This window comes from Clinocottus analis, unplaced genomic scaffold (genome assembly GCF_023055335.1).
Source record: "Clinocottus analis isolate CAN_PGR_092001 unplaced genomic scaffold, fCliAna1.0.p SCAF_16, whole genome shotgun sequence".
In the NCBI taxonomy this organism is placed as follows: Eukaryota; Metazoa; Chordata; class Actinopteri; order Perciformes; family Cottidae; genus Clinocottus; species Clinocottus analis.
In genome coordinates, this window is record NW_027175887.1 from 2746333 (window position 1) to 2768458 (window position 22126).

The 22126-nt window shown below is 45.9% G+C and overlaps 1 protein-coding gene across 2 annotated transcripts; it reads left to right on the forward strand.

Moving 5' to 3' along the window:
- The first annotated feature begins 640 nt into the window (after positions 1-640).
- Positions 641-6806, forward strand: tspan34b (tetraspanin 34b). Of its 2 annotated transcripts, none has more exons than XM_068578498.1 (8): positions 641-1139; positions 4032-4108; positions 4561-4776; positions 5826-5900; positions 5978-6085; positions 6164-6301; positions 6424-6516; positions 6604-6806. In XM_068578498.1, the coding sequence occupies exons 2-8, from the start codon at positions 4052-4054 to the stop codon at positions 6661-6663; spliced, it is 747 nt and encodes a 248-aa protein (XP_068434599.1). In that variant the 5' UTR covers positions 641-1139; positions 4032-4051; the 3' UTR covers positions 6664-6806. The 2 variants fall into 2 exon arrangements, with proteins under 2 accessions (XP_068434599.1, XP_068434598.1); XM_068578497.1 differs by having other exon boundaries at positions 642-1002.
- Positions 6807-22126: the final 15320 nt, after the last annotated feature.

Below are 22126 nucleotides of genomic sequence, written 5' to 3' on the forward strand. Positions count from 1 at the left end.
GATGGACGGCTGCTGTGTACAGACGGTGATGCTGCTCTCGTCACGCCTCGTGTCTGCATCCTGGCAACAAACACGAGACCAGCGAGCCTCTGGGTGCTGTGGAGAGACGCAGGAGAGGAGACCAGCAGGACTGTGAGCGGCGGTTCAATTCCATCACATTCAGATTTACATCAGCACGCACGCACACACACACATACATACACACATACACACACACCTTTGCTATCATTTGTTTTGATTGAACCTTATTTAATGAATTAGTTTCCTGTTAATACATGATTATTATTAGAGAAAAAAACTAGTCACTGTTCTTATGTCACGGTCATTGTTTACTTTGATAAAGGTCTCTCTCTCTCTCTCTCTACCTCCCTCCCTCTCTCTCCTCTCTCTTTCTTTCCCCATCTCTTCATCTCTCTTTTGCTCCCTCCCTCTCTCTCTCTCTCTCTCTCTTTCTCTCTCTCGCTCTCTCTCTCTCTCTCTCTCTCTCTCCAACCCCCCTTTCTTCACCCCCCCCCGCCCCCCTTCTCTCTCTCTCTCTCTCTCTCTCTCTCTCTCTCTCTCTCTCTCTCTCTCTCTCTCCCCGTCACCATGGTGATGTCTGGTAGTTACCGCGCAGCTGCTTAGGCCACGCCCCTTGTTCCCCCTCCCTAACGGTGCTTATTAACCGCCGGACAGCCTTAAACATTGAAAGCCGAAAGCTGGGGACAAACAAACAACCAAAAAGTTACCCGAAGTCTCTCAGGGAGCGACAGGAAGCACACTGAGGGCTCAGGGGTTTCAGAAGAAGAAGAAGAAGAAGCAGAAGAAGAAGAAGAAGAAGAAGAAGAAGAAGAAGAAGAAGAAGAAGAAGAAGAAGAAGAAGAAGAAGCAGAAGAAGAAGAACCGCGGTGACTGGCAGTCCGCTCCTCAGTAACTGCTCCATCAGCAGTTGGAGGGAGAGACTCCCGGTGACCCGCGGCGCGTCCCGGGACCAACACACACCTTCACATACGTGTGCACAAGGTAAGGAGAGGACTGCCAGGACGCAGATCACCTCTGGCTTCAGGCTCTCGCTCCTCTCCGGCTTGTTGGCTTTGTTTTCCGAGCCAGCGCAGGAAGAGATCCATCCAACAAGGATCCTTTGTCCCCTGAGACCTGCTGCAAGTATTCCGCTCAATGGCGTCCTTTGAAATTCATCTCTGTGTCTGTGTGCGCGCGCGTGCGCGTGTGTGTGTGTGTTTGATGGAAGCTGGGGGGGTATTCCAGAAAGGAGGTTCAACAAACCCCGAGTCTGTCCCTAAACTCTGAGTTGACTTACTCTGAGATGGGAAACTCTGAGTTTCCGGTCCAGGACAGATGCTCTGCGTTAGTTCAATCAGCTCTGAGTATGTTCACCCTGAGTTGAGCGCGTGCATGAGGATTATAAAAAGCCATCATCAATGGAGCCCCGATATCACGAGTCTCCATGACAACGGTAAATAACAGAGCAACGTATTTCACTTGATGGAGGTGGAGGTGCTCCTGCAGGGTGATTTTCATTTAGGTGCAATCCAACAGGTGTAAAAAGGACCTGGAAGCAGCTAAAAATGAAATATAAAAACATATTGCTAGGCTGTGATTGCGCCTGGCTTTAATTTTAATTCAATTTTTAATAATTGACTCAGGCTATTAAACAAGGTAAATATTAATTCAGTGGCTACTTGAAATAGTAAATGAATCCCCGAATAAAATGTTGTTTTTACACGTCTTCTCACTTGATACCCCACATAGGAGACACTTCCACATTTTTATGTTATACCTAATGAAGTCATTTGAAGTGTGACGCTGCAGCGACACCAACACACGTTACAATACTCATTAAAGTGTTGAGGCTACTTTTCCTCACAGCTCTACAAGCTGTTGCCTTGCTGAAGTGCTCTGCAGCCCCGATGTTGGAAAGAAAACTACCGTTTGCAAAAACCGTTTGCTCTGACGTCACAGCACCAGCGGTAGCTTCTAACAGATGTTCCTCTGGAATGATAACACGTCTCATCTGGTCAGAAGACTCTCGTGACGTGAAGCATTTTTAATCTGTAAGGCTTCGACGTCAATCCGATTTGGTGGGAATGGGTAATCCATGTCTACAGCTTTCTCCATGTGGGAGCAGACAGGTAGAAACTCTGGTTTCTTGGAGAAAACCTGCCAGCCAGCAGGTTACGTTCACAGAGTCTGTTACCATGGTGACTGACTCAGAGTTTCAGTTACCTCTCTTTCTGGAAGGATAACTCAGAGTTTACCTAAACTCAGGGTTAACTTACTCTGAGTTTCAACATGACCCGCTTTCTGGAAAACCCCCGGTCAGTGAGCGAGAGGAGAGTTTTGGGTTGTTGCTCTTGATCTTGATTACAGTCATGTTCTCCTCAGTGACTTTTATTGGTTTTTCGTCGCAGTTGTTGTTTTATGTATTTCGCATGGGACTCTGGCTTGTTAATACATCACCAGACACACACACACACACACACACACACACACAGACTATTTTGCTGACCACGAGGAAGTGAAGGAAGGGCTCAGCGGTGAGAGACTTTTGGGGAGTCAAGGCAACAACTGGTTATGTTTCCGCTCTGGCTTCAGAATCATTAACGTGATGGAGACCAGAGCTCCCTGTGACAGTTAATACACACTTCAACAAACGACAAAAACTATATATATGTGTGTGTATATATACAAATATCTTTTATAACGAAATGTTTTGCCTGAGGGGACATTCACTGTAGATGTTGAGGGGATTAAAATAGGCAGAGATAAGTGAACAGCAAGGTGCAGATGAAGTGCAACAGGCTCTGAGGGACATCCCTCAGAGCGCAGCCCGTTGCTACACAGCCCAGTTCTGCTCAGTCATTGTCGTTTGGGGATAACACTTTGTCTGTTTTGTCACGACAAACAAAGGGCACTGTTTCCCAACTGGGAGGTCACACACACACACACACACACACACACACACACACACACAGTCATTTTGGAAAGTGTCAATCTGGCAGTGAGAACAGTAGAGGTTGTGAAGGGAGGAGGAGGAGGAGGAAGAAGATTTGGAGACAGGATGGAGACGAGATGATGGAGACGGATACCGCTGTCTAGTGTCTGTGTGAAGGCACTGAAGGCAGCGTGTGGTGCATTCAGGTGTCAGGAGGTGTGGAGGTATTTGATGTTGTGCCCCTCCATTGGTTCTGACGTCACTGCACAAGTATTGTTCTCCACGAAGGCGAATACTCATGCAAATACACACACACACACACACACACTGTGTCTTTTCATACACAGCATGTGTGTCCGAGTTACCTGAATACTTCAATAGGGAAGTTGATGGGTTTATGACGCTCGAGTGTCCGAGCAAAACATTCTCAATTTGAATGCAAATTGGGGTGGGTCAGGGGGGCGAGAACATTTCCATGAGTGCGATTTGTTTTCTCATTTGCATACCGGCTCCAGTGAAAGACTTTCCAGAAAACACATTGGAGTCGTATACTTCCTCAAACGTTACCTTTGTACTATTAATTCTGAAGCCAACAAAGCCTTTCCCTCCTCCTGTAAGGCGATATGAGCAGTGAATGTCCTCGGAGTGGGGACCAAAGGCACGGAGCGCTCTTGAAGTGTTTGAGAAAAGATAAGTTATGAAGCTCACAAAAGGGTCAAGGGTGAGGAGAGTTGGGAACGTAGCAGGTGTTTTCCCCTCCTCCCCCTTCCTCCCCTGCTCTCTCCCTCTCACATCACAGTCCCACTGTTAATGTGTCACCTAATCGGCAGTGCACAATGACACAGTCACACTTAGCGCCATGCTATGACTGATGTGTGCACACACACACACACACACACACACACACACACACATGACTGTGTCGTGCGAACAAATTGGTGTCAGATTGGCTTCATGACGAATGAACAGACGTCTTTGAATTCGTCACATCAAATCTGTCACGAGACCAAAAATTCCTTGTAGAGACGTCAATGAATGTTGGGCAGTACTGATGGACCGGTGTCTTCTCTCTTCTGTTTCCCCCCCCTTCCATCTATAGAAGAAACAACCGCAGAAAAAATGGGATGCTTTGGATTCCTCAAAGCCATGATGTTTGTCTTCAATGGCATCATCTTTGTAAGTTTGAATGTTTCATGAGACGTACTTCTCTAAAGAACGTTGCCAGTTTTTCATTTGACCTCCGTGTGAATCACGAGTAGAGCTGCTCGGTGAAAGATTGCAAAGCATTGTAAGTAACTTTAAGGACAGAAATGTATCCTTTTGAAAGACCAAATTTGATTTGAAGTAAGAGAATGTTGAACATGCAAAGATATACGTACTGGTCAGAAACACATCAGGTGCACAGCCTTGAAGTTGTTGAACTAAAAGAATGAATGGTCCAATTTGTATCAGCAGAGGCCAATATATCCGGCCTTAGACCACTTCTAGCTCCAAAAAGTTGGATCCCACAAGTCCCACAATGCATCTCATCCTTCATTAAAGCTGCCCTGCTTCTGTTTTCACAGGATGAGTAGTACTCCAACTTGTAAAAACCGTCTCATGCTTCCCCCTCTCCCCCCCTCCCCCAGTTGGCTGGTGCCGGCATCCTGGGCGTCGGGATCTGGGTGAAGGTGGACAGCGGCTCCATCTTCAGCTTCCTCGGGAAAATCGAAGGCGCACCGGACGAGTTCAACCAGGTGATCAACGTGGGCTACCTGCTGATCGCCACCGGACTGCTGCTGCTCATCATCGGCTTCCTGGGCTGCTTCGGCGCCATCCATGAGAGCAAGTGCATGCTGATGCTGGTAGGCCTGTCTATCTTCTGCTGCTGCTTTGTGGAGGGGGAAAGGATGAGTCAGCGTTTTTATTTCACAAAACTCTCTTTAAAACAACGGCTCATTTTCCACAGTTGGTTGCCTTTAGGAGGGGACATCATGACATCATGTGTTGAACCTCAAACTATAGAAATCCAATACAGGAACATGATATTTATATGTGTTTCATGTATTTGGGGAACGTTACGGTCCTAACACTGGTCTGATGTGTTTTTGTGTGTCTCCAGTGGGAGCTTGAGTGACATTTAAGTCACGTGTTTCATGTATGTCACTGTGTGAGTTAAGTCTAGTCACATTCTGTCACAGTTTTTCTCTTTTCTCTACTAATTTCCAGCCTTCACAATATGAAAAAGCTGCAAAAATGGTGGGAGGAAAGACACTCAATGTGGCTTACTATAGGCTGATGAGGAATTCATACAATGAAATGAATGAAAACTATTTTTTCCTTCAGAAATGCCATCAGAAGTTGCCATGAATTTTCATTTTGTATTTATACATTTCTGCGCACCACTGTTAAGTTGAATGTGGACGTCTTTGCATTCACTCAAGTCACTTAGTACATTGAGTGACTGTTATTGAAAATTACGTGGTTAAGTATAACCAGTGAGGAAGTCCACTGGGTCAAACAAACACAAGACTTTCACCCAGGAAACTACTGCTCGTGCGACTTTACGCTTGTTACGCAACACTTGTTATGTTTCTGAAGCAATTTTGAGTGAGGAAGTCTGCTGAGGGGCAGTTGTTATTTATTCACCCCCATGTCACGATATGTTATTACTTTAACAAACAAAAAACAGTTAAGAACCAGGTTTGTTCCTCACCTCGACCAAGTAGTTCAGTGGCATAAACCAATCCAATCGTTTAACCTTTACTAATATAACACACATGAGGTACACCTGTTGGGTTTTGCCAAAGCGTACGATGCCGAGATGTTTTTCTGACTTCCGGGTTGAGGAAATGTTGATTTAAAAAACTCCATTCCAATAAATGATCTCACATTCTTTTTTTTCCCCCGCTAGTTTTTCATCATTGTCCTGGCGGTGTTCATAGCACAGGTTGCAGGAGCCGTGGTGATCTTGGTGTTCAGGCCCCTGGTAAGTCAACGGAGGAACTCTTCCACCATCATGTTCAGGTACCTGAACAAAAACTCTCCTGTATTTTTGCCTTTTAGGCCAACGAGATGTTCACCAAGCTCGGCAAAGCCGCCCTTCAGAACATCAAGAAGGACTTCGGGAAAAACCCCGACACCACGGGCCTGTGGAACACCACCATGACCACGGTGTGTAACTGCTGAGCTGAAGCGTGGTCGTTTTCCCTGATGCTTGGCCTGACGCGTTCTCTTTTGTCTCCACGTTAGTTGAAATGTTGTGGATTCTACAACTCCTCCGACTTCACGGACTCGCCATATTATGTGAACAACATCAATCACTACCCCCCACAGTGCTGCCCGGGCTTGGTGAGCTCCTGTGACCAATCGGCGGCTGAAAGTGCCCCGGTACGTATGAGCTTTGGAAGAAGTAGAAACGACAATAAGACACCCACGTGCACGATCCCAAACATTGATTTTATTCATAACGTGTTTTCACTCCTCTTTTACTGCCACTTTTCTCCGCTCAGAGAGTTAGCGGGTGCTTCCCAAAGATCAGGGAGATGATTGATAGCAACACCATGGTGATTGTGACAGTGGGCCTGGGAGTTGCAGTGCTGGAGGTACGACCTCATCTCTCGCCCCACTTTAGATGAGTTACTTACTTTACTTTTTATTGCGTATCATACTAATATTTATATACTCCCCAGATTTGTGCTATGGCTGTTTCCATGATCCTGTGCAGCAAAATAAAGTCCAGAGAGGACTAACTGCAAACGGGGAAGGCCTTGGAAGGATCATTTTAACCACTCGGGTCTTTCTACTTCCTGTCGCCTCCAGAAGAGCGAAGGAACACCTTTATTCTGCAAAAGAAAATAAGAAAAAAAATCTTCATTAAAAGCAGTTAATGTCATATCTCGGGCAATCAGAATTACTGAATGACATAACAAATGTATTTTTCCTCAATTTAAATCTATCTGACAGTTGCCGCATATGAATGTAAATGAACACACTTTCTCAAACGTCTCCACACACTGCCAGAGACCTTTTTAAATCTGCTACGCAAACCTGGAACGCATGGCCAGTCAATGAGGAATCACATAATACATGTGTTATTGTGGTAATGAAACATGTAGGCTGGCACAACAGATCTGACGCACTATTTCTCTGTATGTTGTATGCTGATTAATTTTTGAAATAAAGTGGAACGTCTTTTTTAGAACGTGCTGCTGTTTGAGTTGAGTTGTGCGCGTGTGACATGTGGCATTGGACCTGATAAACAGTAGCTAACAAACAATCCTCTACTTCCTCTTTTATTTAGAAAAGAGGTCTGAAAAAAAGTAATTTTTTTTTTGCATTTTCAGCCAGTGTTTAAATTATAAGTGGGTTCCATATTACTGCCACTAGGTGTCACTTGAAACTATGGAAACATGAGCTCTGCTCTTATTGAGGCTTTTGTTTAGACAAGATAACTTAACCACATGTACTATTTATCTGAATTTGGATTGAGCCAATTGTTTTGGTTTATTTAGCCTGATAAAAAAAAAGTTCAATGGCAGATATTAATATGTAACGTAGAGCAAATGTTTACCTTTACTCTTTCTTTCAGCCAGGCCGGCTTTTTGGATTTGCAACACGCTTCTACAAAAGAAGCAGCCACCATTAAGGAAGCTGTGACGATTTGTTTGTCCAAATTATTTAGTTGTGAATCACTTTGGACTTCATTTGCTGCTCTCCAGTCTGGAAAGAGACTTCCTCGTGCTGAGGAGATCTGTGATCTTTGGAGTGCATCTAGTGTAATACAAGAACTGAGCACTGTGACGGTAAAAATTACCTTAAGCTGAAATGATGAACATCGTAAGACCAGAACTTGTCTATGAAAGAGGCATCGTTACACAGAGTCACCATTGATCAAGGATGCACTGAAGAGTGACATCACACAGGTATTTAGACACAGAGATCAAAGGTAGGGGTCAACAAAGGAGCCTGTTGTTTCAGGTGGCGGCCAGAACAAAGGACTAGACCCTCTGTAGTTTAAAGGGTCTTCTTCCCTAATTCATGGCCTGTCCCCAGAAGTGAGTGATTCCTTGATAACAGCCACGGGAATGGTGTAACATTTTGCATTTGACAGAAAATGTGTTGCATTAAAAGTTTGTAAAAGATAAACTACAACTAAGAATAAAACATACATTCCCATTACTGTCCACAAGCCTGACGGATTTACTCTTCACACACACACACACACACACACACACACACGTACACACACACACACACACACACACAGTTTCCAGCAACAGCTCCCCTTGCTGGCCCGAGCTGTCATTAACCCTCTTACCCGCTTCTGTCGACTCCTTTTTCTGTGGAATCTGCACCAGAGCAAGCCTCTACCCAAAGCCTTTCAACCAATGACAAAACACTCCTTGAAGATTGTTCTGTTTAACCGCCGGTCACAAAGCAACAAATGCCTAATCATCAATGAATTCATACCGACAACAACCCTGATATGATCTGTCTCACTGAAACAAAACCAAACACACCTGGACTATATGCATTAAACCAAACCACTCCCACAGTGGAGGAGGAGTCGCCGCTGTCCTCCATCAACACATAAAAACCAGCCTGACTACCATCCAAATGCCATCCTCATTTAAACAGCTGACCCCCAAACCCAACACTTCCTTCCTCTCCGACCTATCCAAATTCCTGACCCCGCTCTGCTCCTTCTCACCTTCCATCCCGCTGCTCGGTGACTTCAACATCGACTTCTCTGACTGTAAAACACACACCGAATTTCTGGACGTTCTTGGATGCTTCCACTTCACTCAGCACATCAATTTCCCCACCTACGACCACGGCCACAGTCTGGAACTGGTCTGCACCACAGGACTCACCATCAAGTGACCTCGCCATCTGACCCCACCATCTCAGACCCCGTCATCATGGACATTGACATCCCCATCCCAGAACCCAAACCGATTCGCACTATGGCCCTGGGTATGATCAAGTACATCTGCCCCTCACCCTGGCAGCTTGTTCCACTGAAAAACTCTCCGCCGTCCAGCCCTCGTTTAGCCCCGCCCCCACAGACCCGGTCAACCTCTACAATGGGGCCACATCAGCATCATGGTCGCCCTTGTAACTGTAACACTATAAATTTAACTACGAACGAACATATTGTTAAATAACTGTCTTTGTACTTGATTTTTGCTTATTGAAGTGTAAAAAGATTATGCGTGCGTTTATATAAATGTAAACATATATGTAAGCAGATGTCTCTGTTACTGTGACATGAATCCATTTAATTTAGGGTAAAGAAACCAACATTCCTCAAAGATCAAACTCCAAACAGACGAAATTCAAAAAGACAAAGATCAAACGTAACTATATTAACTTTGTTCAAAGCTTTTTTGTCACAGTTGAGAAGGAATTAACTCTGGTCCAACAAATAATTGTGAGCTAACAAGAACATGCGTGTGGTCTGGTGCAGTTTTAACCTGAGCTAGTACGGCATATCACAGCATGCCAAACACAGAAATATTCCCTTTTCTCAATTAAAAACCCCAATGTGCATCTTAAGGACATGAGGTAATACAACACACATAATAGTTGTATAACTTCTGAACAGCATTGAGGATATTGAATACACGGCACTGCATTTAAGATTTTCATGCCCATGCAAAGGCCCGTGACTCACTGAAAACGAATTTCATGGCTTTCAAGCCGTTGTGGGAAACATAAAATGGCGTAGCGGGCCTTGAGTTTGACACAAGAGCTCTCCAAAAACACACTGTCCTCCTGCCTCGATCAGCTTGCACCAAAACTAAGGAATGTTGTGTGAACTTTGAGGGTTGTTCAACTGAATGGGTAAGGAATGTTGTTAACCAGCACAAAGCATTTTTGGTTGAAAAATATGTAATACACAGCGCTGTTCCATCAGTGTCTGATATATAGAATATATACAATTAAGTTTCTGAACTTACACTTATATATTATTGAATATGTACAACAATGGAAAATGAATTTACTGTCTGGCACGGGGATCGGACCGTGTACCTGACAGGCAAGAGACTGCAACTACGGAGGAACTTTCCCATAAACGGACATTTAGATCACCAGAGCTGCCTGCTGCTGGTGTCTTTGCTTCCAAGGGGAATCAAAGTCTTTCACACAAATAATCACACAGAGTGGACAAGTATTTCACAATGTTTTTTTTATTCTTTAAGTGTCAAGAAAGAACCGGTCATAGTAGGAAAGGGTTGGCAGAGTTCATTTTTAAAAAAGTGTCTTATTGAATGGATGACAAGAGTAAACAACAAGGAGGTGCGGGTGAAGACGGACCAGCCAGCAAACAGGAAGAATAGTCACTTAGAGGCTCGTGTGGCGCTCCTTGAAGCGGCTGACGAGGCCGGCAGCAAACTGTCTGTCAAGCGGAGGTGCGCGCCCTCGCTTCGGGCCAGAAAGTGGCTTTGTTGCGTCCGCGTCCTCCTCACTGGTCCCAGCCGGAAAGTGGTTCCTATACGGCGGGAAGACTGGATGGAGGGATGGACTGTGTGACGGCCAGGGCTTGACACAGGATCTTCAGGCCTCGCCGCTGATCTCTGTGGAAAGAGCGGCAGGTCCTCTTCTCGCAAGTGCAAACCGAAGCTCAGTTCCAGTTGTTGACCATGTGCGGTGGGGATTATTGGTCTAAAGACACGCTGGTGGGTTGTGCGCACTGCTGCACACCTTTACGTGCGGGCTGTGACACGACGGAGGGAGAAACATTGCACAAATAATGAACATCAGCCACTGGGAGAAGGGCAGAGAGGAGGCTGTCCCTCTTCACGTGGGAGTGCAAATAAGCTGGCTTGATATGCAAAAGCGTGCATACTCTACACAGCTGAGTCAGGGGGGTTCCTCTTCAGCAGACGAGAGATGAAGACTACGGCCAGCCTCTCGCCGTCACGGAGAAGGACAACAACGAGACCGTGAGGCTCTTCAGATCGCATCCTCAATTCATACCGAGAAATGTGAGCACGAAGACGCCGCAGTGCGTGCTGGAGCACAGTGACAATCACTCTCTTCACTTCTTCCATGGTAGATATCGGAGGAGTCCAGTGGGATGGGTTCAACTCTGCGGCCAGTCACAGAGAGGTTCTCAGAAAGCCAAAGTTGTAGGCAGCCTGGGATTGTCAGACCTGGTCTATCACTCTCATGCTTATAGAGTCAAACAACTGTTAATAGTATGTTTTCTGTCACTCTGATGCTGGGAAGGTTGAATCACCACACAGCCTATGTGCCTTCTGCGTCCGGGCTGTCGCTCTGGCCACAGAGGCACAGAGCCTATGCGCCTTGTGTGACCGGCCACAGCACAGCCACACATCCTGTGCCATCCTTGTGCGTTGGGCCGTGGAGTGCGTGCTCCTGGCCCGGAGGAAAACAATGTGTTGAGCGGGGATTGAACACGCAACCTAGTGGTTGCGGGACCAACACTGATCTAAGGGAGCTAAAACCGCCATTCAGCTTCAGGCTGAATAATCTTTTACATTCCTTCGACACAGGGAAGAGGAGTCGTAGTAGTTGACACCGGGTGAAACAACAATAGAAAAGGAATTTACTGTCTGGCGCGGGGATCGGACCGTGTACCTGACAGGCAAGAGACTGCAACTACGGAGGAACTTTCCCATAAACGGACATTTAGATCACCAGAGCTGCCTGCCGCTGGTGTCTTTGCTTCCAATGGGAATCAAAGTCTTTCACACAAATAATCACACAGAGTGGACAACTAGCGGTTCCTGCTGTTGGGAAATGATATAGCATGCACGAAAACGCACACATTTGAGCGCTGAACTCTCACATATCTTCGGCTGTGAACTCTATGTGTTTGGAGTCCAGAGGGAGGAGGTAAACTTTGCAGCAGACTCAGAGGAGGAAGAAGACTGCGGGAGTACGGATCAACTTCACCAGACTTGAAGCGGTCCGTTCATTCAACATCACGCTTCTCCTTTTACGCACGTTCAGTGAGATGGTGAACTTGTTCATGAAGACACACAGGATGATTGTGCTCTAGAATGAAGCTCTTCAGTCGGACACATTTTCACAGAGACAACAAGACACATAACCTCCATTCAGGGTTTGTTGGACTTTCATGTAAATGTGATGGGTAACCAAAATATTTCGATTATACTAATTTTGATCTCACAATGTTGTCCCGAGTTTCTTTCATCATGACTTGATAAAAACATTAAAATGGCACCAAAATCACAATAAAGACTCTGTTTATATGTCACGCCACAAGATGTGGTGCATTCAGGGACCCAGTTTCAAGTCAGCAAGTGTTTTATTGAAAGGATGAGAAGAACAAAAAAACTACAAGCGCGCGTCCTCCGTCCCGCAGCAGCTTCTCTCAGCAGCCTGTGCCTGTTCACTTGTCGCCTCTCTCCATACGAGGAAGCGTGCGTACTCTACACAGCTGGGTCAGGGGGGTTCCCATGCAGCAGGTGAGAGATGAAGAGTGCAGCCAGACTCTCTCCGTCACGGAGAAGGACAACAACGAGACCATGCGGCTCTTCATACCGCAGCCTGAACTCATACAGTGAAACGTGAGCGTGAAGACAGCGCAGAGTGTGCTGGAGCACAGCAATGATGGCTCTCTGCACTTCCTCCATTGATGAGCTTTTACGCGTATTTGCTGAATGAAGGATCGAGACATAGACAGAGTTTCAAAGGAGGTGATGTTTCAAATGTTTCCAGGATCCGACTGGACCTCCACCAAAGATACAGATGATCTGAGTGAACTTAGTTCTGTTTGCAGATATTTATGGTTAGTTTAGCCAATCATCATGGAGATGGGAGGAGTCCAGTGGCAGGGGTTAAACGTTGCAGCCAGACTCAGAGAAGGAAAAAGACTGCACAGTACAGAGCAACGTTTACCGTACCAGGCTTGATGCGGTCCCTTCAGTCAACATCAAGCTTCTCCTTTTACGCACAAATAATGACACAAAGAAAACAAGTATTTTTTTATTCTTCATTTAGTGTCGAGATGGCACCGGTCGTAGTTGGAAAGGTGCGCGGGTCCTGTCTTGCGGCAACCTGTGTGCAGCCCGTGGCAGATCATAGAGCATTTAACGTCGTGTGCCCCAGCGGGCTGCAGCGCGCGTCCTCAGTCTCGCAGTTGCGTCGCAGCAGGCTTGAGCAGCCTGGTCACAGAGCATGTAACGTCGCGCGCCACCGTGGGCTCGGCAGGCTGTGTGCATCCTCTGTACCGCAGCACGCTGTGAGCAGCCTGTGCCTGGTCACAGATGTAGAGTCGTGCGCCACCGTGGGCCCAGCGGGCTGCAGCGCGCGTCCTCCGTCTCTCAGTTGCGCCTGTGAGCAGCACGTGCCAGGTCACGGAGCCTGCTGAGTGAATTAAAAAGACAGTCCAGAGCAACGTTTACTGTACCAGGCTTGAAGCGGTCCCTTCATTCAACATCAAGCGTCTCATTTTACGCACAAATAATGACACAAAGAAAACAAGTATTTTTTATTCTTCATTTAGTGTCGAGAAGGCACCGGTCGTATAGTCGGACATGTGCGCGCGTCCTCTTTCTCTTCCTCCTCTTTCTCGTCTGTGTGCAGCCCGTGTCTGGTCACAGAGCATGTAGGGTAGAGCATGTAGAGTCGTGCGCCAACGTGGGCTCGGCCGGCTGCAGCGTGCGTCCTAGTGACCAGACCGTGCCTGGTCTCAGAGCCTGGTCTGTCGTGAGCCACCGTGGAAAGTGGCTATTAAACGGCAAGAAGACTGGCAGGGCTTAACCGACTGTGTTACGCCCGAGGCTCCACACAGGAACTTCATGCCTAACCGCTGATCTCCGTGGAAAGAGCGGGAGGTTGTCTTCTCGTAGGTGAAATCCGAAGCTTCACCGGCAGGAAGGTAAAAAACAAACAAACAGGACTGTGACAAGACGGAGAGAAAAACATAGCAGCGATACAAAGAGAGAACAGAAAAGCAGAGAGGAGGCGGTCCTTCACGTGGGAGCGCAAATAACCTCTCTTGATACGCAAAAGCACGCGTACTCTACACAGCTGGGTCAGGGGGGTTCCCATGCAGCAGGTGAGAGATGAAGAGTGCAGCCAGACTCTCTCCGTCACGGAGAAGGACAACAACGAGACCATGCGGCTCTTCATACCGCAGCCTGAACTCATACAGTGAAACGTGAGCGTGAAGACAGCGCAGAGTGTGCTGGAGCACAGCAATGATGGCTCTCTTCACTTCCTCCATTGATGAGCTTTTACGCGTATTTGCTGAATGAAGGATCGAGACAGAGACAGAGTTTCAAAGGAGGTGATGTTTCAAATGTTTCCAGGATCCGACTGGAGCTCCACCAAAGATACAGATGATCTGAGTGAACTTAGTTCTGTTTGCAGATATTTATGGTTAGTTTAGCCAATCATCATGAAGATGGGAGGAGTCCAGTGGCAGGGGTTAAACTTTGCAGCCAGACTCAGAGAAGGAAAAAGACTGCACAGTACAGAGCAACGTTTACCGTACCAGGCTTGATGCGGTCCCTTCAGTCAACATCAAGCTTCTCCTTTTACGCACAAATAATGACACAAAGAAAACAAGTATTTTTTTATTCTTCATTTAGTGTCGAGATGGCACCGGTCGTAGTTGGAAAGGTGCGCGGGTCCTGTGTGCAGCCCGTGGCAGATCATAGAGCATTTAACGTCGTGTGCCACCGTGGGCCCAGCGGGCTGCAGCGCGCGTCCTCAGTCTCGCAGTTGCGTCGCAGCAGGCTTGAGCAGCCTGGTCACAGAGCATGTAACGTCGCGCGCCACCGTGGGCTCGGCAGGCTGTGTGCATCCTCTGTACCGCAGCACGCTGTGAGCAGCCTGTGCCTGGTCACAGATGTAGAGTATATCAGGTAGAGTCGCGCACCCTAGAGTGGCGCGTCCTCCATCTCTCAGTTGCGCCTGTTAGCAGCATGTGCCAGGTCACGGAGCCTGCGGAGTGAAGGAAAAGTATAGAGTATAGAGCAACATTTACCGTACCAGGCTTGAAGCTTCATCCCTTGAAGCTTGATCTCTTCATTCAACATCAAGCTTCTCCTTTTACGCACAAATAATGACACAAAGAAAACAAGTTTTTATTCTTCATTTAGTATCGAGAAGGCACTGGTCGTAGTTAGAAAGGTGCGTCCTGTCTCGCAGCAGCCCGTGTCTGGCGCAACAGTGAGCCCAGTGGGCTGCAGCGCCCGTCCTCAGTCTCACAGTTGCGTCGCAGCAGGCTTGAGCAGCCTGTGTCTTGTCACAGATGATAGCCCTGTCTGCCAGTTTGCTACTGTTGTCCTCCGTCTCGTGAAGCCTCATCAGTCCCGTCAGTTTGAAGCTCTTGTCCTCCGTCTCGGCAGCTCTGCAGCTCGTGTCCTCCGTCTCGTGAAGCCTCATCAGTCCCGTCAGTTTGAAGCTCTTGTCCTCCGTCTCGGCAGCTCTGCAGCTCGTGTCCTCCGTCTCGTGAAGCCTCATCAGTCCCGTCAGTTTGAAGCTCTTGTCCTCCGTCTCGGCAGCGCTGCAGCTCGTGTCCTCCGTCTCGTGAAGCCTCATCAGTCCCGACTGTTTGAAGCTCCTATCCCCCGTCTCGGCGGTCTGCTAGTTGCCTATCCTCCTCGTCATTATTTCAGTCAGGGTTTGAACTTCATAACAACAATTAATAACCCACAGCTAACGCTCTTTATCAGGGTAAAACACGACAACACAACAGTTTGCGACTCTTAAACAGTTTTTAACATTAATAGTTGTACATTTATCAAGTTACACCGCGAATTGCATGCTGGGTAAAGCACGCCCAATTTCACATGAAGAAACTCCGGCCTCTGAGATTCTCATCTTCCGTGTGTCAACTTTTGTCAACTCTTCACGGCCAATCAGACGGCTCCAAAGCTTGTGTCAACATCTACGAGCCAATCACGCTATCCCAGGTTTTTTCCGACCAATCAGATGGCTCGGTTGTGTCAATTGCCGAACCTCTCCGGAAAGTTCCGAGTCGCTCTCAGTCTCCGCCATCTTGGATCCTCGCTCCATGCGGAGCACCGGGAGACGTGAGACGTGAGTACAAAACGACACTATTTTATTAGTCTTTATTAATATCATGCTTATTAACTACTCTTACGTATGTCTGTACAACATATTAGTGCTCATATAAGTGCTGTTATCTGTGGCGGAGTCACTTATAATCTGCCCGTCTGTCTGACTGATTTAGCTTGGAGAACAATATAGACGCAAGCGCAATACGAGTACATTTTATTAAACTTTATTGACGTCGTGCTTATTAAATACTGTTACGTATGACTGTAGAACATATTAGTGCTCACATTAGTGCTGTTATCTCTGGCTGAAAGTCCCGGAGTTTCTTATAATCAGCCTGTCTGTCTGACTGTTTTAGCTTTGTTGAGACGTCACACAGTGCAGCTTTGTTTTCAATATGTTAATACTTTACTGTACTTTGCTTTACTAAACACGTATAACAATACTCTATTTATTATAACTATGTGTTACGAGCTGACGTTGCTGCTGTTTAAATGTGTTGTTCTGCTCCTGCTGCACTCTGAGCTGATAATGCTGTCTGTTCAATGCACTTTTAATATATATTATATCTATTATTTATAATGTATGATATATTATTATAGTCAGTTTACTATAACACTGTGTTACCAGCTAACGTTGCTGCTGTTTAAACTTGTTGTTCAGGTGTTGTTCTGCTCCTGCTGCACGCTGTGCTATCTGTTCAATGCACTGTTATATCATATATTACTATATTATATATAATGACATACGTCTCCCACTATCTATTTAATACACTGCTGTTATATAATAGTGTGTGTATATATATATATATATATATATATATATATATATATATATATATATATATATATATATATATATACTATTTATAATATATTATAATAGTGCAATATATCTATTGATGTATATTGATGTATGTGAACCAAAAGAAATAAGTTGTCTCACTATTCTTTATGATCTTAAAGTTCAGATGGATGGGACCATCATGCTGACGGCCTCATGGAGAACGCTGTCCGATACATCTGAGGCAGAGACAGACAGAGGACCAGTGCTGCTGCTAGCACCTCCACCAGCAGCACCAGCAGCACCAGCAGCACCAGCAGCACCAGCAGCACCAGCAGCACCAGCAGCACCAGCAGCACCAGCAGCACAGCCTCTGTTCCAGCTGCAAGCCAGAGAGCCTGGAGAGCATCACAGTACAGGTTTTACTGAGCTGAGTATTTGTAATGTTGTCTCTTTATAAAAGTTGTTGTTGTCATGTTCTCTTCCTCCTCCAGGCCTCTTGGTTTAACGCTTGCAGCCTTCGTCTCTGGACGGCGTTCTCTGTCTGTGTTGGGAATGCAGGCCCAAGTGAAGAAGATTTACAGGTAAGTACAGCCTGAATCATAGTTAATTCATCTTTATTAATCTTCCTGTGTGCACTTTTTACTTCCTGTTTCTCCTCTCTCATCATGTGATTACAGCTGCACACTTCAGTCCCTTCAGACCAGCTCCATCCTCCTCGAGGGTGTCTGAGAAACCTTCTGATGAAGACCTGGTCAGGGCGGTAGTTGTCTCAACGGTTTCTCTGGTCAGAGGAGGAAACGACAATTAAGTTTGAGTTGAATGAGAAGACGATGTCTGGATGGTGCTCATCTCATTTCACACACCTGCCTAAACACCACTAATGATGCACGTGTAGAGTAACACCTCTTTCACCAGCCATGATGAGGGCTTACTAAGGGGACTGAGGGAAACTTAAGTCCCCTTAGTAAGCCGTCATCATGTCTGATCTGGTCTCATTGCTTTCTTCACCTTCTCTGCTCCTCTAGTTGTAATTGCAGCTTGGCTCAATGTGTGTCTGTCTCTCAATATTAACACAAAACACTCATTGTTTCATCTCACTGAAACCATTTCTTTCTCTTTAAGCCTTAGATGTACAGGGCCCTCCCTCCCTCCTCCTCACCACATCCTGGAGCTGGTGACTGCATGCTGCATGAGCCCACAGACGAGGAGCTTCTGGAGGCCTCGCAGAACCAAGAAGACCTGGTGCCGCCTCGTGCAGAGTGAGCAGCTCCCTCGCTGCCGCCACCTGAGGATCAGAAGGCCCGGTGCAGCCTTCCTCCCTCCTCCTGCGCAGCCTGCCGACAGTGCTGAGTCTGTCTGTCAAACATATGAGGCCTCAGGTGTCTCTGCTGCCCTCATGAAGTGTCTTCAGGTATTAAGATGTCCCGTATGTTTGTGTTATCTTACCAGTTGCTGCCTGAGTCCTGGCGGTCAGCGCTCACTGCCGAGCAGCAGTAGTGGATCGGGTGCTCTTTATCAGGGACGGCAGGGGGAGGTATCCACTCATCAGTGAGCTTTTACAGTTTTTTTTGTGTGTGTGTGTGTCTATATATATATATATATATATATATATATATATATATATATATATATATATATATATATATATATATATATATATATATATATAATAGTTTGTTTATTATCATATTTCTATATTTCTTTATTTGGTAGTATTTGCATAATTTGTTTTGTGTTTTTATGATGAATAAAAGTCTCGCAGTCTGAACTTTGTTTGAAGCTTTATTTTTTCTGATATGATTTTAAAAACTACCTCTCCACATCATGATAGAACTGGTGACATGACAATGACAATAAATAGCTAAACATGGACATGAAGCTTCGGCTGTGCAGCTGTTTGATGAACTCATGTAGTCCAGCATCAGCAGATGTGCAGCATCATACAGCTGAAAATGAGAATGAGAATAATCAAATAACTAAACATGGACCATGAAGCTCAGGCTGTCCAGATGTCTGGTGACATCATGTAATCCAGCATCAGCAGATGTGCAACATCAGGAGACCAGGACAGATGTGCAGCATCATCCAACGGTGAATGAGAATGACAATAAATAAACAAATAAACATGGACCGTGAAACTCAGGCTGTCCGCTGACCTCATGTAGTCATGTTGTCCAGCATCAGGAGACCAGGACAGATATGCAGCATCTTCTTTGCCCTTGGCTGGGTTCTAACCATTGACCTTGCTCGGATGTGACTTGATCCGCCCATTTTACCGGGGATGCATCAAGGCTGAATTATACTTTTGCAACTACAACTCCGGCTGGCCACGCAGTCGGATTGACGGACTCGTTTTGATTTTTAGTTCCCCTGCGTTTTCCATACGCCAGACCAGCAGGTGGCGCAACGACCGTTTAATCGACCTGCACGCCAACGTTCACAGATATTTCCCTGCAGGAATTCACCTCCATCTGCGTGTCCTGATACTCCGTCAGACGGGTTTTATAAATGCTCATATTTGTGGACCTCTTCAGCCAAACGTTCTTCAACGGGAACTATTGTTCGTGTTTCTTCTGTGGCTTTTAAAAACAGCGGTGTTATGCTATGAAACCGGAAATGAGAGACTCAGAAAGGATGTGGTTAGCGGACCAATCACAGCCTTCCGTGCTGCGTACGACTCGCGTCGCTTTGACGGATAGTCAGAAATTTGGGGTGACGCACGCAAGAACGCAAAATAGCCGATTTGACCACGCAAGGTCGGCCATGCGTGTCTTGCGTGCTTGCGTCTCTGCGTAAAACCCGAGTATAAATCAGCCTTAACTTCTCGCCAGGAAACCTCTTAAAATTACATTTTGCGACTCAACAACACTAGTATTCAGAGACTGTCAACTTTTGATTTTTGATTTCTCCTCCGCCATTGTTCCCCGTTTAATGGTGCCAAAATGCAATGTTTGCCGCCCAGTAATTTTGCGTTTCCCAGCATGCAATTTGGCTGTGTAATTTTGCACCGTGACTAAACTTAAGAACTCTGATACCTAACTAGCTCCGCTGTACACTATATCGTGAATCGTATAAAGACAAATATCCTTCCTGGTGTTGGGCTCGTGTCCCGGTATGACGGCGTGTGGGGAGGTCGAATAGTTACACTACTGAAACCAGTATGGAGCGTGTTCACTCACGTGACCGCAATAAGCCTCGGCGTCCGTGTTGCGGTCCATGCACGGTGTTGTTTCTCTGTGTTTGCTGTTCATATCATATCCTGAAGAAGACACAATTTCAGTCCAAAACGGCGTGTGTTGTGATTATTGTACTTTGCCTTATTGTTGGATGTGGGACTAATGATTCAGAATGAGTTTATCAGCTCAACAAGACATACTTGTACTTCAACTTGTCCAGCTTCTCAAATAATGCATCTAACTTACTTCAGTTTCACTCGCATATGAGCGTTAGGACTGCGCTCGTGTGTTTCTGTTGATACATCGGGTTGTGGGCACGTTTCCATTGACACACTCATCAATAATCAACGTCTTTCACTTGCGCAAAGGAAACTGTGGATGGGAACTTGGGAGGAAGCCATGGACATGGCAACTCCGTCGGGCGATGTCTGCCTTTCCACCGTGATTCAGTTCAAGGTCAAATAAAACACTGACTTCTTGGGAACAGCGTTCAGCACGGCAGCCAAACAGTCACTGCTGGTCCTGAATGAGCGCTGGAAGCGGCCTCATCCAGACACTCGTCCTGGAGCCGGAGACAGCTGTGTGACTACGGATCATAGCATGAACCCAGACACGGGGCGCTGGATGTTCCGACATTTGTGTTATTTCCACAACAAGTATAATGCAGAAATGGTTGTTAATGCAGAGCCACCAACTCTCACGGTTTCGCCGTGTGACACACGCGTTTTCATGTTTTCACACGCCACGCAACCAATATCTCACGGCAAAAGAGTCTGAGGCGTGTTCGTTCCTTTTCAAGCTCCCCGACGATAGATGATAAAACAAACGAACAAAACGTACACGGGCCTAGATGGCGCTAAGGAGCGCATCTGTAAACCTATTCGCCGCACAGACATCCTATTTACCACAAACAGCCACGGGGGCTGCAGTCGAATAGTCAATAATGTCTCATTGTCGATAGCGGAAATGAAAACTGTTTTACAGGTGACCGGGCTATGTGCAAAATAGATAGCTACACCCATTGACTCCCACTAGCAGCAGGTGGACCCCAAGATGGCGCGATTGAGATGCTGACGTCACGTGAATACGCTCTATACAGGTATACAGCACAGCTCTAGCGTCACTGACATTGATGGGAACAAAAGAGTTGAACAGATCAAAGGTTAGAATGTTACATTGTTGATGTTTCCATGATTACTATCTTAAAGTTAGACGACTGTGCTGTTGATATACTGCCAGCGAGCGAAGACGTATAAAGAGTATCTCTTTATTTCCTGAGATACTAAGTACATCTTAAAAGTATGATAAATAGAAAGATACATGTTTTCTTTAAAGCTTTACAAAGAATATATTATAGTGTTGTGTATGTCTCTATATAATATGTAAACTGGACATCTGATAAACTTTCACCAGACAACCAAACTTGTTTTGACGTCTTTTGACATTCTTACATCAACATTTGTCACATCTTTTTCTGGCATACCTTGTTTTGGCCCTGCTGCTAACTCTGTCATTTCAGGTCCTGAAGAGTGTTTGGATCTCTTGGGACTGACTGACAGAATAATGTGGAGTTACTGCCACCTAGTGTCACATTTGGCTTTTGCAGCCGTGGACAAGTCAGCCAGAGCACGTGTGGACTCAGTGGAGCGCTGAAGCTCTTAGTGGATCAGCAGCCCTCCCTCCTGTGAGTCCGGTCAGAGCCTCTGATGGCCGAATAACTACCACTGAAAGTATCGAGCCTGAGCACCATATCAAACGTATTCTCTGTATGAATTATTGGCAAAAGAAGATCCTCTTTTTTAAGAAATAATGCAGTAAGTATCTAAAGTTATGTCTGAAGACACACAAAGCAGGATTGACTCTTCGTTGCCACGTTCTGCACATTCAAAACAGATCTGTGTTCTCAGGGAAATAACAAAATTAAGTTTGTATATTTGGAGGGAAAAGTTTTGACATCACAAGAATACATTTGTAATTTTATGAGAATAAAAGTCAAGCTTTAAAGTCTGCTGTGCATGATATTATTGCTTTATACACAAATCATATGTTCCACACCTGTTGAAAGAAAAAATGCTAATTCTAAATTGAAAATCTCTTTTGTCCCGACAGATGTTGCACCACTGAACACATCTAACTTAATTTCTTTAGATGACACATAAACAGACAAGCAGTCGCGTCAACACAGCGACATTAGAGCGGTCAATATATGCCTTATTTGTTTTCA

Bases quoted from the DNA above. Each gene is read 5' to 3' on its own strand.
- tspan34b (XM_068578498.1), top strand. From the start codon at position 4,052: ATGGGATGCTTTGGATTCCTCAAAGCCATGATGTTTGTCTTCAATGGC. The intron at 5,901-5,977 runs GTAAGTCAACGG...TTTGCCTTTTAG, and splicing joins TCTTGGTGTTCAGGCCCCTG to GCCAACGAGATGTTCACCAA. The intron at 6,302-6,423 runs GTACGTATGAGC...TTCTCCGCTCAG, and splicing joins CGGCGGCTGAAAGTGCCCCG to AGAGTTAGCGGGTGCTTCCC.